General features: G+C 43.0%; 1 protein-coding gene across 1 annotated transcript in view; it reads right to left on the bottom strand.

The window, feature by feature from the left end:
• LRBA (LPS responsive beige-like anchor protein) overlaps positions 1 to 17,539 on the bottom strand; it is a 568,467-nt gene that overhangs the window by 474,471 nt on the left and 76,457 nt on the right. Inside the window, exons 23-29 of the mRNA XM_044300361.1 lie at positions 15,295 to 15,470; positions 14,852 to 15,005; positions 12,541 to 12,721; positions 8,748 to 8,875; positions 7,111 to 7,218; positions 5,636 to 5,819; positions 4,090 to 4,492 (exon numbers count right to left, since the gene is read on the bottom strand). Of these exons, the coding sequence (XP_044156296.1) occupies positions 4,090 to 4,492; positions 5,636 to 5,819; positions 7,111 to 7,218; positions 8,748 to 8,875; positions 12,541 to 12,721; positions 14,852 to 15,005; positions 15,295 to 15,470 (1,334 nt within the window). The remainder of the gene's footprint in view (positions 1 to 4,089; positions 4,493 to 5,635; positions 5,820 to 7,110; positions 7,219 to 8,747; positions 8,876 to 12,540; positions 12,722 to 14,851; positions 15,006 to 15,294; positions 15,471 to 17,539) is intronic.

The following is a 17,539-nucleotide window of genomic DNA, read 5'->3' as shown; positions in this document are numbered from 1 at the left end:
GGATGTGAAGAGGATAGCAGCGCCATCACTAGCATGGGAACCTCTGTGCACACCTTGCACGCAGCAGCCCCTCTCCTGAAACTAAACTTGTCTAGCTGTTACTGTATACTTTCCAGCTATGGCTAGATGATAATCCTTAAGATATGAGGAGAGTTTTGATTTCTGACAAAGCATTCCTCAGATAAATGCAGGATCAGAGGGATGCTTTGAAATTCCCAGGGAAGCCCCGCTGGTAAAAGGATGCATGAGAAGATCTTGCAGACAAGGTGTCTTTGTATGTAGACTGTAAAGTGGCCGAGGCCTATGCTGCCGCTGCACCCAGCATTAAATAGGAAACAGAGCGCCTTCTAAAGAAAGATAAATCGGTGACAAGAAACAGTAGCTTTTTAACATTACATTTTTCTACTCCGGCTTTATTCCTACGCTGCTGGAGATGCTAGTTATTACTGAATACCGACTTACAGTTACTTTCACAAATACAAGCATGGCCGACAAAAGGCCTAAAAACTGACTGAAAGGCCAATGCACATCATAAAGTGAGCACAGCTATTCAAAGTAGGGTTGCATTTAAGTACAGTAAAACTACCAAGAAGATTTAATGGGAGTCTGCCGTCAGCTACATTTCTATGCAAGTGAGCGTAATTGTACCAGTCTTCTAGCAATATGAGATCCTCTTAAAGATAGTCATTTTTTAATATGCAAATGATGCCTTTAGGGCAATGAGGACAGCACCGTTGCTCCCATTGTGCAGGGCCAGGCAGTAGGTATGTAATCTCGCCTGCCTTGTCAATCAATATGAGAGGGGGGCTGAGTAGTGAATAGAGCGGAGCTTCTGTGCAATGAGTGCAACACCACCGCCCTCACTGCACTAAAGGCGGTATTTGCATATTTAAAAAAAGCAATTTTTATCTGCAAGGGAGTCCCGAATCGCCATAAGAATGGCACAGTTGGAGAGCTAAGCCTATCTGGCACTGTGCATGGTTCTCTTTAAAGAGAAAAAGGGGACTCAGTTAGCACTTTTAACCATGCTGACAGCAGTAGGGAGGGGCTCGGGAGAGCTGAACAAACATACCTTTTGTATGTAATGAGTTTTTCCTCATTATGAGCAGTGTGAATATGAAACTTCATTGCGACAGATTATTTATATAGCACTACTATATTCTGCTGCGCTTTACAGACATTAGTGTTCCCAATGGGGCTCACAATCAGTTCCCTATCCTTAGGTCTTTGGAGTGTGGGAGGAAACTGTAGTACCCGGAGGAAACCCACGCAAACACAGGGAGAACATATAAATTCCATGCAGATGTTGTCCTGGCTAATCACTGCCCAGGGGAGAGCTTCATTGTGAAGTGCTCTCTGCATTAAGCTGCTTCACAGCCCCTCTCCGCTGCTCTAGGTAAGGCGTCTTTCACACTGGCGTTTCTGGGTCCGCTTGTGAGATCCGTTTCAGGGCTCTCACAAGCGGCCCAAAATGGATCAGTTCAGCCCCAATGTATTCTGAATGGATAAGGATCCACTCAGAATGCATCAGTTTGCCTCCGTTCAGCCTCCATTCCGCTCTGGAGGCGTACACCAAAATGCTGCTTGTAAACGGAGTCGTCCTGACTTACAATGTAAGTCAATGGGGACGGATCCGTTTTCACCGACACAATATGGTGCAACTGAAAACGTTAGCATTAGCATGAACAAAAATGAATTAAAGCGTTTGCATTATAGGTGCAGATCCGTCTGTGCAGATACCAGACGGATCCGCACCTAAGGCTACTTCCACACCTGAATTAGGTGCGGATCCGTCTGGTATCTGCACAGACGGATCCGCACCTATAATGCAAACGCTTAGATCCGTTCACAACAGATCTGTTTGCATAATAATGCAAACTGCTCCGTTTTGACTTACACTGAAAGTCAATGGGAGGCGGATGCGTTTTCAATTGCACCATATTGTGTCAGTAAAAACTGATCCGTCCCCATTGACTTACATTGTAAGTCAGGACGTATCTGTTTGGCTCAGTTTCGTCAGACGCTGCAAGCAGCGTTTTGGTGTCCGCCTCCAGAGCGGAATGGAGGCTGAACGGAGGCAAACTGATGCATTCTGAACAGATCCTTATCCATTCAGAATGCATTGGGGCTAAACTGATCTGTTTTAGGCAGCTTGTGAGAGCCCCGAAACGGATCTCACAAGCGGACCCAGAAATGCCAGTGTGAAAGTAGCCTAACGCAGGTGTGAAAGTAGCAGCTGTAGCATCCAACCAGGAGACCAGTACAAGGCAGAACGGGCTGTGAAGCATCACAATGCAGAGAGCTCTTCACAGTGAGGCTACACCTCTAGTGCACTTAAAAGAGCAGAACAAAAGAAGAGTCTAGCAGAACAAAAACTTCATATTTACACTACTCCTGATGAGGGAATATAAAGCCTGATCTGCAAGCATCATGAAATAAAGCAGGAGGGACAGAGCAGACTGACATACAGTTTTGGGTGGGGTGGGGAGAGGATAAAAAAAACGCAGCACACAGTTTTTCTATCCTGCAGAGTCTGGTGGAAAAAAAACAAAAAAAACAAAAAAAAAAAAATTGTACGTTAATGTATACTTTTTTTTTCACTGGAACTCTGCAGTGAAGAGATGCCACATCAGTCGGAGGCATACATATATAAAAAATACAGCTATAAATATAGTTATACTGTTAACACTTACTCTCACTGCTCTGAAAATTATTCAGAATATTTGTCCACAGAATTACATATCGGCTCAGCTCCTCCTGCTCCATAACATGCTGCTGGTATACCAGACAGCATCATCATGGTGACAAGTTCCCTTTTAGACGTCATGCACACAACTGTTGTGTGTTTTGCGGTCTGCAAATCGCAGATCCGCAAAACACGGACAGCCATTGATATAACTGCCTATTCTTGTCCGCAAAACGTGGACAAGAATAGAATAGGACAGGTAATATTTTTTGGGGCGGACCACGGAACGGAGCAACGGATGCCGACGTGCTGCCCGCATCTTTTGCGTCCCCATTAAAGTGAATGGGTCCGCATCTAAGCCCCCAAAACTGCGGCTCGGATGCGGACCAAAACAACGGCCGTGTGCATGAGGCCATAGTCTGACTAACCATGTAATGAACAAACTAGGAGATAGAATCTGTTTTACTACAGATTTGTTGTTGTACAAGTCTTGCACAATTCAGGCATTTTCTTGAAAAGGGTCTTAATTTAGGGTAAAAATAATGAAAGCCATATATTTTAGGGCTTGTTCACACGAACATGCACCTGCAACTTCCACAATTTGCAGAACAGAATAGACGGCCCTTTATAGAAATGCCTATTCTTGTCCACAAAGCGGACAAGAATAGGATCAGACTCCATTTTTGTGGGGCAACGGAACGGAGCAATGGATGCGGACAGCACACAAAGTGCTGTCCGCATCTTTTGCGGCCCCATTAAAGTGAACGGGTCCGCAACCGAGCCTCAAAAAATGCAGCTCGGATGCGGAACCAAACCATGTTTGTGTGAATGAGCCCTTAAAGGTAGTCAGCCCTCTTAGTGTATTCTCTTTCAGACTAGGTTCACACACCAAAATCCAGTGCAGAAAAGTCAGTGCCAGACCAGTAGTAGACTCTTCAAATGAAAACTAGTCTTTTTTTCATTTTTTTCCGCCAAATATACCCCTGATATGTCTCCTACTACCATCAGATTCGCAACAGAGACGTAACATGCCACCTCTGAAGCGTTTTTCAAATAAGTGAGTGGAACAATTTGGATTGAAGGCAAAGGGACGCTGTTGATGGCATTTTGAATATGGATCAGATAGCAGAAAATGCCCACTTTTTGCAGCTTAATCAGCAGCAGATTTTATCTATGAGAAGCCAAACCCATCACCCAACACAGGACCATGGCACTTCTCCAGGTTACCACAACATAGCACAACTCCACTGCTTTGGCTCAGCTAGGACATATTTTAGATGCAGATAGTGGATGCTTTTTTTTTGGTTCCCATTTTATAATGATGAGGGATGCAATATCTAACGCAAAGATTAATATGAAGCAATTTTGTAATGCACTGAAAACGATTATAATGATGAAATTACCTGTCAAAAGACCGAAAATGCACTGCATGTTCAACAGCAGAATCCCCAAGAGCTCCAAGAAAAGGAGGTGGTATTAAAGCAGGATCCATCTGGGACTCTTCAGCCGGTGTACTGACGAGGCTACGGAGAATATCTTTTACGTTCACATTTTTCATGGTCGGTTGCTCGTTCATACCATCAGTTCCACTTTCCTGAGATTTTTTTACTTCTGATGACAAAGTGTGTAACACTTCACTGATGGCATCGGGACCTGAACTCACAGGATCTGCTCTGGGGGCATCGGTCTCCAAATTACCGATAGGTGGTAAACCTGGTTCCTCCCCAATACCAGAGTCTCGTCTTCTTACTGACATGGCGCTGGCAGAGTCACTTGGGCCAGCTTGTTCTTCAGTTGGTGCAACATCTAGGAAAGGAGAGTAACAAAGAGGGTAAACCTAAAGCATAGCCGCAAAACACAAAGAAATATTACTTTTATAAATAGAAGTACATTTCACTCCACTTTTACGTTCAGTCTGCAACGAGTTAAAACAAGTCAGCTATTTTAACCTTTTTTATGAAATTTTACTTTGAAAGGGTAAATAAAGTGACTTTTTATTGCTTCCATGAACAATCAGTTTGCAGGAAGCGTTCTCTATTCATTTACATAACAGCTTCCAATATTGAGAACATTCAACTGGTTTCATCTGAGCCACTCAGATTTATCTCCATTCCACTGTCAGTCACGTGGCCTAACAGCTTGGCTCTAACTAACTTGGCCATATAGATCAGAAAAAACGTTGGGTGAACCCGCCAGCTGACCAGCCGACCATCCAATTTGATGGGGGTTTCAGACTCTGCCCCAACAAGCAGATGTCAGTGGGAAGTAAGGTAATATACATTTCAATGTGCCCCATCCTTCTGATCTCAAGAGAGATGAGCCTCAGCCATAGGAGGCTGGCAGCAGATCATTCCCTTGTCCCTACTGAGAACACATATATGCCTGGCTGAGCATGCATGTGTATGGGAGGGGAGGGTTGAGAGGAAAAAGTGGTTGAACAGTTGATAAAGGTGTATTAGTTTAAGCTGGGCATACACAAGACTAAAGTCAGCCAACTGCAGATTACTATTATTTGGAGATCTAGCACAAAAAGACAAAACAAAACATTTACAATGGCCGACTTTTGTCTGCCCAAAATATAATCGGCCATGTTTGAAAATTTTGCCTGCCATCAACCAAAACCGCATGATTGGCCAAACTCTGCCAATTATTTGCCATTGTGCACAATGACCAGGAACTGACTCCATGGTCATCCAGTTTAGTCTGGCATGTTGCTGGAGAGATCAATTGTACGAATGATCTGACGACTGGTCGGCCACAATGCAGCCAATCATTATCTCAAATATATGGCCAGCTATAGTCTGTTGAAAGAAGATTTTTGCTTTCAGGAAGCAGTTTAGGTATTTTTCAGGGTAAGAACGGCATAGTCTGCAATAACCAACAGAAACTATTTACAAAAGAAGGACTAGGACTTTCAAAAACCATGTGTACATTCTGGAAGATTTTTACCATCTTGTGTGTTTGATGTTCCAGCATCTCCACTGCCGTTATGCACTTGTCTGGAGGGGCTGCTGACTTGAGGCTGCTTCCTCTCGTTTTGAGGCTCCAAGATGTCTCGATATTTAGATACCATGAGCACAGAGATGAAGTAAACTACAGCCAAAGCTAAAAACTGAGACTGTTTGCTGTCCTCCTATTTACAGGAAACAAAAAGTGTTGCAGAATGAATTCAATATTTTTGTCTTATGCATAGTTCTTGAATATACATATACTCAGTCAATGGGACTGCTACAATTAACTGGTTATTTTGTATAAAATTGTTTAATAATATATTAGTGGACGAATGCAGGCCCCATCTCAGCCAGGAATATTTCTTCCACTGATCAGGTGCAATGTTAGAATGTATGATGCTGGCCAAAAGCCATTTTGACAAACCACTGGTAGCGGTGTCTCAAATTCATGATCATTTGAACATGCCTGTACTGCACCTTCAAATATATTCCAGCAAGCTATTCCTAGTTGCGAGTTGTAACAGTAAAATTGTCATGTTCAGAAGGATGTGTACATAACATATATTCTTTTTTTCTGCCATGTGACCTGTGCACAGGTCATTGTGCAGGGAAGGGAAGTACATAAACTGTGACATCACGTATTGTGAATGGTGGATCTTGAGTTGTCCATATATACTGTAGATGTTACTTGTCATTGTAACCCTGCCAGTGATAATGACAGCTGAGAAGTGATCTCTATAGAAAAGGATGAATCAACAAAGTATTAGGCTTAGTGGTCAAGACGTCATATATATATTTATATTAGTGTGGGGTTTGGCTCTGGTAGATAGGGTAATGAAAGACAAGTTCTTAACGCAAAACTTTAGTGTTTAATCACACTTGAGGCAAATGCACAAAACAATGCGTTACTTTGCAGTCTTGGCGTGTACTTCACACACAATGGAAAGTACAAATAAGACAAGTCACCTTGATGTCAGTTCTGCCTCGGGCAGTCCACGGCAGGCTTTAGGAAATCTGTTTCCTTGTTTCATCGGCCCATGGGTCTCAGTCCCAAGCCTCAGATCCCAAACACAGAGATCCTGCTGCTGAGCCCAGCTGCCTATTTAAGGACAGCCAGGTGCTGCCAAAAACCTGGATCGGCAATTAAAATCCAGTCCGGTATTTGACCTCACCTGGCTGTAAATCAGCCCAACATCACACGCTGGGAGGAAAATACCCGTTTTCCCAGACCAAACCTCACGCAAAAAATGATAAGGATAGAGGATAGAGGGTAGAGATAGAGAGAGATGGAATAAACTAAACTAGACTTAAACAATAGGTCATTCCCTTTGATACTGAACAAATAAATGAGTCTGGCATATTCCAAATGGCAAGTAACCCATATTGACAGCCATCTTGGCTCTGTGTGGAATAAAGAAAGTTAAAAACAACCAACAAGACATTCACAGTCAAGTAAAACATTTATCGGCTCACCACATCTCTGAAGACCACAGCTCTTAAACGGTTTATATCCATGTCTTGCAGAAGTCTGTCTATGTCTTGGACAGGAGACATTATTCCAGTTGTGATGTCCAATGGACTCTGAAGACAACAAAGCAAAATAACTTATTCTAAGTTAAAACCCTGCCATGTGAAGTTAAAAGCATTGTAAAAGGGATGCTAGAAAAAGAAAACTAACATAAAATGAGATCCCTACTCTTCAACCCAGTACTGTATGACCTTACAATCCAAATCGGTAAAAGAGTTTTCTACAAAGTTATTTGACAATTTCAGTGCTAAGTTTTTGCCAAAAAAGCTCCCACCAGCTCACCAAGCACAGCGCCATACATAGTATAGCGGCTGTGCTTGGTATTGCAGCTCACCCCCATTAACTTCAATGGGCCTGAGCTGCAACTAGGCCATGTGACCAAAGTATGGTAACGTCACATGGCCTAGGAAGGGGCCACGGCGGTCATAGAGTGGCAGCTTCTTCTAACAGCTGATCAGTGGGGGACCCAGTTGTCAGACCCCAGCCAATCTGTTATTGATGAGGATATCTGATCTGATATTGATGAGGATAAGTCATCAATAGTAATAACAACAAAAAAAACTAAGTTGTGTGATCACAACCTTATGCACACGTGGCCATTGGCCAATCCTTCATGTTATTTCAACAGGATGGGAGTGAGAAGCAGGAATCACTTTCCAGATAAAACAAAGTACCTGACAAAAATACGTCTGTTAGAGCCATGTTTCCTCTGAAGTATTTTTTATGGAGGCCTTCACTGACAATAGCCTATTGGAAGGATCGGTTGATTTAAAAGGGTTCTCAGAGTTATTTAAAAAATTTCTAGAAAATAAATAATTCTCCTATACTCGCCTGTTTCTCCCATACTGTACTGAGCACCGCAACACTGGTCCCCCTCCCAAAGCTTGTATGCAAGAGTGCAGCAATGACAGAGGTACAGGGCATATGACTGCTGCAGCCAATAGCAAGTCTTATACCGTATACCACTGAGGTCAATGATTAACTGTGGTGGTCACGCACCATATACCCAACCTTGTGTACTGTGGAGGGAGAGGAGGACGATGGTGCAGTTCTGAAAATGGTGGGCGGAGAAAGGGGTTAGTATAGGATGATGACTTGCAATTTCGAATTAACTCAGACACCCCATTTAACTCTAATTCCAGGGTTGCACAGTTTTATTCCTTATTGCATTTACTTCTATTTTCCACATATAGTGTACTTCGTCTATAGGATTTCGGAAAAATTAAGGCATTTGCTTGCAGCACCTCTACCCAAGAAGGTAATCACTGCAGACTTACTTTTTTAGTAGTCTCATCAAATGTAACTGGGCAACATTTTCCCCAAGGTAGCGAAAAGATTAAACTCAAATATTATAGATTATACAGACCCCCACACCTACTCATGCACATGAAAACCTGACTATGAAACCTAGCTTCCAATATAATGCAGTTAGTAGATAACAAAGCCTCCACGGCTGCCCAGTAGTAGACAAGAGAAGTTTGTGATACAGAAGGTTTTACAGTCAATGAATTCTCAGATACACAGTCTTTTTGGAGAATTACCTAAAAACACACAGTATTATAGCACGATTTGCACAGATTACCTTTGCAACAGACTTTGCTGCTCCCACCAGGCCATGAATTACTTTCTGGTTTTTCATATTTTCTCCTGTGGATTTCAATTGCAAGTGCTGCTGACACTCCAGACAACTCCTAACAGCAACAGCACAAACTAAAACAGAAAACATGGACATGTTCACAGCAGCTCCATCAGACGCTTCACAAAACGCACTCTCAATTCAAGATGGAACGAATCAAGGGTTAAGCCCCATATAAAAACGTAACCCTCAGACAGGGCTCTGTTCACATAACGTGGTTTATGGTAAGGCTTATATGCCAAATGGAATGCCTGGACTAATGCGACGGTATGAGACACACATGCAAAAAAAGAAGTATGGTATGCTTGGGGGTGGGGGGCTGCCTATTTGACTACACCCTCCAATGCAGACAAGATATTTGCCAGAAGTATGCCACAGGATCACTCCACTAGGGGAACATGCAAACAGAATTTTCTTTATTAGTGTTCAGAAAGATACCGAAAAGATAACTTACAAAGGGAGTAATCACCCTGTGTTCGAGAGTAGACAAATATTGTAATCACGGGTCCCAATTTTCATCTATTCAAGTCCTTGCCATAAGTACCCTTTTCATTGATGATCTTTAACATACATTGCCAATCTCGCTGGCTTAGCCCTTTACTTGATCCTACATCTGAGAATATTCAGTTTACAACTACCAAGGTCCTAGTGGTCACCTTGATTCATCAGTTAAGTCACTATCCCATCACCCCACAAACATAAAATGGGGGAAAAGTGGAGATCAAGCTGATAAAAATAACCTTTGCTAATTACAGTATTTGTGGACTAAAAGACTCACTTTTTATGGTGTGTTACTAGTGACCTCCATAGCTTAAAAGTATCTTTGTCTTACAGAGTAGTTCAGCAGTGCCAGACCTCCCCAACTGCTTCATTAACGATACAGCGCTTTTCTGGATCAATGAGCGATATGTACTCCTGCACATTTCTCGCTCACCCTGCCCGCAACCAATCTGTGTGATCAGTGCAGGCAGGAGAGGATGAATGACCATTCAGCTCATGGAGAGGATTGTGAGAAACACGGCCCTGCAAGGTGAAGGTCCCCAGCCAGCAAGCAGCAAATACATGAAAGCTGACTTGGTGTAGCTAAAGGACCTTTGATGATGTCACCAGTGGGAGGAGTCAGAGCAGTAAGATGAAGACTACAAAGCGGGTACCGTATTGTGCTGTACATGTATATTGTAACTTTTGATGCTTATTGTGATGTTTAAACTCCTATCATGTGACCTCATGCACTCTTGCTGTTTCAAGCAATGGTCTAAAGATGATAAACTAGAATTAACTGAAGTTGACTGAACTATTAACCCCTCTACCATAGACCATTAAAGTTAGTGACATTGACCCCTCCACTGCATTAAACTACCAGGGAAGGTTTAGTAAGTAGAAAATCTTTTTTTATAAAATTACTGTTGTCTAAACCTGGTGGGCGGGCATCTTACGGTCAGGTGTTTCTTATAGTCAAAAAAATAGGGTAATCTGTCACATACTTCCAATATGGATACAGTTCAGGGCATTTTCACAGATAACGTATAAAATCTGCAGAAACTAGGTTACACCTGGGACATTTATCAGTCTCTAAATAAAAATGTAGGCTGTGAACAGTACAGCAATGTGAAAGATTGCAAGAGATTATCTTTACCTTATTGCAAGATATCCTAACCCAACCACCAAGGGAAGTTTCCCCAATGTCAGACTTCCACTTATCAGGACCAGAAAATACAGAATGCCTTACATCTCTATCATTGCAGGGGATTTGCACTTATTAACGGGGTTGCCCAAATACAATTAATACTCTCCCAGGAACAGTACAGGTGCTGAAAAAACTAAAGTGATAACTGCCATTCTTCTCCCCTGCCAATTGCTGTCCCATGCTCCACTCCTCCCTGCCGCAGTTAGTTTTCCTGGGTATGGTGGTGACATCCTGTATACAAGTCACCAGGCACTGTCATCAGCACTATACGGAACATGACTGCAGTGGTGATGTAGTATGTACGGGACTTCACTATTGCAGCCAGGAAGAAGACATAATGTTTGCAGAAAAAAAAGGAGCATGACGCTAAAAGTGCCAAAGGAGAAAAATTGTAACACTTTCTTTTGTTAGTTTAGTACATTTAATGTTGTTCCCAGACTTTTAATAGAACTTTGACAACCCCTTGAAAGATTAAGGGTCCATTCACACGTCCGTTGTTTCTTTCCTGATCTGTTCCGTTTTTTGCGGAACAGATCTGTACCCATTCATTTTCAATGGGTCTTGGGGGGGGGGGGGGGGGGGGGAAAATCGGACATTGTGTCCGATTTTTTTCAGGAACCATTGAAAATGAATGGGTACAGATCTGGTCCAGATCTGTTCCGCAAAAAATGGAACAGATCAGGAAAGAAACAACGAACGGACGTGTAAATGGACCCTAAGGGAGATTTTCATTTTGCAATGATAGGTGAACTTTAAGAGATATAATTACATGTGCTAAAGGCTATGTACACCTTTGGGGGGGGGGGGGATTTTTATTTTATTATTGCACTGTACTTATTTTAAGCTAAAAATAATATTTTCAATTGGTCGTTATTAAAAATATGGAATCCTTTTTTGTTTACATTGCTGTAGGAGCTGCAAGTGGATTTTCTTTCAGACCAGGAGCTGAGGGGCTCCTTATCTCTGCTCTCTGACCTTCTAAACACTCATTATAGCTCAGTTCTTATTTTACTGATAAGAATGTGGCTTAAATAGGCGTTTATGACCTCTCACTAGTTTAGAGAAAAGGTTAATTAGAAAGTGAAAGTACCAGTCAAACCGTTAGCAAAACAGTTTAACCCCTTTGTGACAGAGCGTCTCAATATTTTTTAATAAAGGACAATTTATTTTTTTGCCAAAAACAAGTAAAATGCAAACAAACAAAAATACCTCCAGGAGGTGTACACAGCCTTTAAAGGGTTTCTACCACTTGGATTTGACATAATTAGGTGTCAGACACTAGCGCTCCGCTAGTCTCTGCTCTGCCAAACTATCCTGCTATAATAGATTTTGGGGCAGCCGTTTACCTAAAAAAAAGAATTTTTATTAATATGCTAATGACCCTCTAGGTGCTATGGGGGCGTCATTAGCACCTAGAGCAGGCATCCTCAAACTGCGGCCCTCCAGCTGTTGTAAAACTACAACTCCCACAATGCCCTGCTGTAGGCTGATACCTGTAGACTGTTCGGGCATGCTGGGAGTTGTAGTTTTGCAACAGCTGGAGGGCCGCAGTTTGAGGATGCCTGACCTAGAGGATCGGTCTACCTTCTCAAGATGCCGCCGCTCAGCGCCTCCCTCCAGCCCGCCCATCTGCTTCGGAATGCATGAAACGGACGACTTCACGCGCATGCGCCGTGCGCGGCTGTATTCGGCGCATGCGCAGTGAATGTTCGACCGCTTCCCTGCTCAGACATCTCCACTGCGCCTGCGCCGATGACGTCATTCCGAAGCAGATGGGCGGGCTGGAGGGAGGCGCTGAGCGGCAGCATCTTGAGAAGGTAGACCGATCCTCTAGGTGCTAATGACGCCCCCATAGCACCTAGAGGGTCATTAGCATATTAATAAAAGTTCTTTTTTTAGGTAAACGGCTGCCCCAAAATCTATTATAGCAGGATAGTTTGGCAGAGCAGACACTAGCGGAGCGCTAGTGTCTGACACCTAATTATGTCAAATCCAAGTGGTAGAAACCCTTTAAGGTCAATAAATGCTTGGCAAATGTTCACCGTTACTCACCTAGTCTGAGGCATTGACGTAACACTCCTCCAGATGACATGTTCTTTTCAGCTTCAATGTCTGTAAAGCTCAATGAACTTGCAAAAATGAGAACATCCACTAGGCTAATTGCCCTTTGAAGGAATGTTACAGATGCCTCGATTGAAAGACCTTGGGTGGGCTCAATATTTTCCAATTCGTGCTGAAATAAAATGAATTCCACATAATTTACATGGTTCAAAAACGTAAAACAAATGCAACCACAAGAGGAAACTTCAACAAACAGTCTTACATATCAAAGGGGTCTCCACTTTAGACAAGACATTTTAAAAATCAAGCAGACCCATATGATCAGTTGTTATGGCCTGCTAATCCAATAGATGGAATAAACTCAGACTGGCAGCCTAGACCTGGCCCAGATTTATCACAATAGCTCAGGCTGAATGATATATGTCCAACTTTTATACCAGATATTGGTTGGCTTAGTAGGAGACAGAATTTTATACCACAATTGTGGCGCACAGATTTTCTGTCAAGATACACCCACCGCAAAACACGGACACCAGCCATGTGCGTTCCACATTTTGCAGACCGCACATGGCCGGCACAAGAATAGGACATGTTCCATTTTATTTTTTTGCGGGGCTGCGGAACGGAAATGCAGATGCGGACATCACACCATGTGCTGTCCACATCTTTTACGGCCCCTTTTTTGGCAGATTTTCCATTTTAATCCTTTTTTTTTTTTTTTTACACAATCGAGGATTAAACAGCCAAACAAAACTCAATATTTATTACCCTGATTATGCGGTTTAGAGAAACACCCCACATGTGGTCATAAACTGCTGTATGGGCACACGGCAGGGAGCAGAAGAAAAGGAGCACCACATGGTTTTTGGAAGGCAGATTTTGCTGAACTGGTTTATAAATGCCATGTCCCATTTGAAGCCCCCCTGATGCACCCTTACAGTAAAAACTCCCAAAAAGTGACTTCATTTTGGAAACTAGGGGATAAGGTGACAGTTTTATTGGTACTATTTTTGGGTACATATGATTTTTTGATCATTCATTATAACACTTTATGGGGCAAGGTGACCAAAAAATTGGTAGTTTTAGCACAGCTTTTATTTATTTTTACAGTGTTCATCTGAGGGGTTAGGTCATGTGAGATTTTTTTATAGAGCAGATAGTTATGGACATGGCGATACCTAATATGTATACTTTTTCTTATTTAAGTTTTACACAATAATAGCATTTTTTAAACAAAAAAAATTATGTTTTAATGTGTCCATGTTCTGAGAGCTATAGGGGTTTTTTTATTTTTTAAATGATTTTCTTATGTAGGGGCTCATTCTTTGCGGTATGAGGTACCTGTTTTATTGGTACCATTTTGTGGGACTTATGCCTTTTTGATCACTTTTGTGATGTAAGGTGACAAAAATGCCTTTTTTTGACAGTTTATTTTTATGGTGTTTAATCGGACTGGGTGGATCATGTGATATATTTATAGAGCCGACCGTCACGGACGCGGCAATACCAAAATATGTCCATTTTATTTTTTTCTAATTAAAAAAAAAAATAATGTATTCCTTACTTGGGGAATTTATTTTTTCATGTGAAACCTTTTTTATTTTAACACTATTTTTTTTATTTTACACTACCTCCCTCCGCCCCCCCCCCTCCCCCCAAAATGTATTCCTTACTTGGGGAATTTATTTTTTCATGTGAAACCTTTTTTTATTTTAACACTATTTTTTTTTATTTTACACTACCTCCCTCCGCCCCCCCCCCCCCCCAAAAATGTATTCCTTACTTGGGGAATTTATTTTTTCATGTGAAACCTTTTTTTATTTTAACACTATTTTTTTTATTTTACACTTCCTCCCTCCCTCCCTCCCTCCCTCCCCTTCTTTTCCTGCTCTGATGATGTTCCATGCACAACCCTAAGGGAGCAGGTCTGGCTCGGTGCACGGAACGTCACTGTGAAGGTTGGAGTGACAAGCCAGGCCCCCTGCACTGCCCGATCTGCTGGAGAGCAGGGGAGGGGAAAGGCAGTCTTTGTTGACACCCACAAATATTCACCAGGAAACCCTCAAAGATTGTTGTTACATGCCCCTACAGATCTGCAGCTGCATGTGAACAAAGGGCGAGAACAGAACTAGGTAAAATAGTATTAAAAAATGTATTTTATTTTTTTGCCTAAAACTTGCTTAGCTTATGTATATGTTGCTGACTTACAGAGCTTTATTATTTTATTTTTACATGACTTGGACATTCCGCTTTTAGTGCACAACTATAAATTAACCAGACGACACAAAAGTTGAATCCTCACCGTGGCAGATGTTGCTGCAGAGAGTAGTGGCAGTATACCACCACAAGCCATTATCATGTTGTCCGTGATCTGAGAGACCAGGTGGATTGTGTTGTGCACAAAAATGACATTGTCGCTGCTGTTCACAAAATCCATTATAGTCTTTGTAGAGTGGCTGCAACAGGAAAGAGAATTGCAAAACACAATAAAAAATAGCAACGCAGAAAAAAACTAAATCAAAGTAGTAACATTTGGCACTGCACTGGCTGCTACATATGTGTTCCTAACTTTAGAACCACCAATCCAACTTACATAACATGAAGCATTTTATTTCGTAACCGCTACGTGATTTCTGTATTATGTCTGCCAATGGTCAGCCTTACCTTCACCGTAAACCTCATCATCACATTGTAGTTCCCAGAAAAGTAACAAAATATAAACTCATGCTAATGCTATAGGCTCACCTTCGCCACATTTGGATGTCAGTTTCAATTGAAAACAAAAGGTCTGTTAGCAGCCGCTGATGCATCATCGACCATTTGAACTCAGGAATACGAAACATAGTCGATCTGGAGTCTCTCCTCTGCCCCTCTGATGGAGCCGCTTGTTCCCCCTTATGTACATCTGTCTGTTTTACAGGCTACGCATTACAAACAGAAATAGAGGAAACGTGACTATGAACAGCAAGTAATCAACTTTATATTATATACATCTAAGAAGAAAAGTATAACAACCTGCTTTATGAAGATTCTCAGGGAGATGAGCTGCACAATATTTCTGCTTAAATGTGTTCTATAGAGAACATAGATTATAGTTAAAGGGGTTATCTAAGACAATCCCTTTTGATATTCCCAGGCAGGATGCAGGAATTAAAAAAAATAATTTAAAAAAATACCAACATCCTCTCTCCAGTGTGGACCGAAAGCCACCCTGGCTGGCAATATCAAAAGGAGATTCCAATCTCAGAAATCCCCTTTATCCAGACCAGAATTGTGATCAGTTTTTGCATTTCTAGGTCTAAAAAAGGTCTACATTTACAGACTAACCAGGAATAATGTTAGAATAGTGCCACCTGCTGCTTGTATTGAGCAGCCCTCACCGTGTCCACCTTAGTAACTGTGCTGGGGTGGACACACATGCTCAGTCTTGCTCCTTCAGGTATACAGAAGGATCCCTGGTGTGGCGAGTAGGGATGAGCGAAATTCATATTTTGAAATTCGTTCTGTTAGTGATGTGGTAGTTACTGGATTGCGTCATGGATTCCATTACCACGGACTATTACGCAATTTCATGACAGAATTCATAAAGGAATGCCTTTAGAGGCAGTTATTCATTCCGTCATAATTTAGGTCTAAGGCCTGCATAACGGATCCGTCCGGTTTACGTTATGCTGGAGTCCGCAATTCAGTAAATACCAGAACTAGGGATCGACCGATTATCGGATTTACCGATATTATCGGCCGATATTCAGTATTTTGAACGCTATCGGTATCGGCATTTATTTTGCCGATATTCCGATAGCGTACGGGGAACACAGATCGCGCTGCTGTCAGCGCTCTCCGTGTTCCCTCAGCAGGACAGGGGAGAAGGAAGCAGTGTCTCCTCCCCCTGTGCTGCTGCTGCCACTGCCGCCAATGAAAGGGCAGGGGACAAGAGGAGGGGAGGAGCTATGGCCACTGTGCCACCAATGAAGCTTAATCTCTCATTTATTCATATACAACAGGAGGCGGGAGCTGCAGGATCACATAGCCGGCTCCCGACCTCTATGAGCGGTAGTTAACCCCTCAGGTGCCGCGGATCGCAGCTACTGCTCATAGAGGTCGGGAGCCGGCTATGTGATTCTGCAGCCAGCTCCCGCCTCCTGTATATGAATAAATGAGAGAGGGGTTGTCCAAGTTATATTTATTGATGACCTATCCCCAGGATAGGTCATCAATATCAGATCGGCGGGGGTCTGACACCCGGCACCCCCTCCGATCAGCTGTTTGAAGAGGAGACTCGCACGATGTCAGCGCTGCCTCCTCTTCACCGTTTTCATTCTAGCCGTTGCATCTGCAGTGGTGAGCAGGTGTAATTACACCCAAGCCTTCCTATTGAAATGAATGGGACGGCTTGGGTGTAATTACACCTGCTCACCACTGCAGATGCAACGGCTAGAAGGTAAACAGTGAAGAGGAGGCAGCGCTGACACCGTGCGAGTCTCCTCTTCAAACAGCTGATCGGAGGGGGTGCCGGGTGTCGGACCCCCGCCGATCTGATATTGATGACCTATCCTGGGGATAGGTCATCAATAAATATAACTTGGACAACCCCTCTCTCATTTATTCATATACAGGAGGCGGGAGCTGGCTGCAGAATCACATAGCCGGCTCCCGACCTCTATGAGCAGTAGCTGCGATCCGCGGCACCTGAGGGGTTAACTACCGCAGATCGCAGCTACCGCTCATAGAGGTCGGGAGCCGGCTATGTGATCCTGCAGCTCCCGCCGATCTGATATTGATGACCTATCCTGGGGATAGGTCATCAATAAATATAACTTGGACAACCCCAGTGCGCCCCCCCCCCCCCCACCCCAGTATTAAAAACATTGGTGGCGCAGTGCGCCCCTCCACAGGATCCCCTCTCCCCTCCTCCTCCGATCGGAGCCCCAGCAGTGTAATGCTGGGGCTCCGATCGTTTACCATGGCAGCCAGGACGCTATTGAAGCCC

This window comes from Bufo gargarizans, chromosome 1 (assembly GCF_014858855.1).
Source record: "Bufo gargarizans isolate SCDJY-AF-19 chromosome 1, ASM1485885v1, whole genome shotgun sequence".
NCBI lineage: Eukaryota > Metazoa > Chordata > Amphibia > Anura > Bufonidae > Bufo > Bufo gargarizans.
Note: the sequence above shows the minus strand (reverse complement) of the source record. Positions and strands in the feature narration are given on the sequence as shown.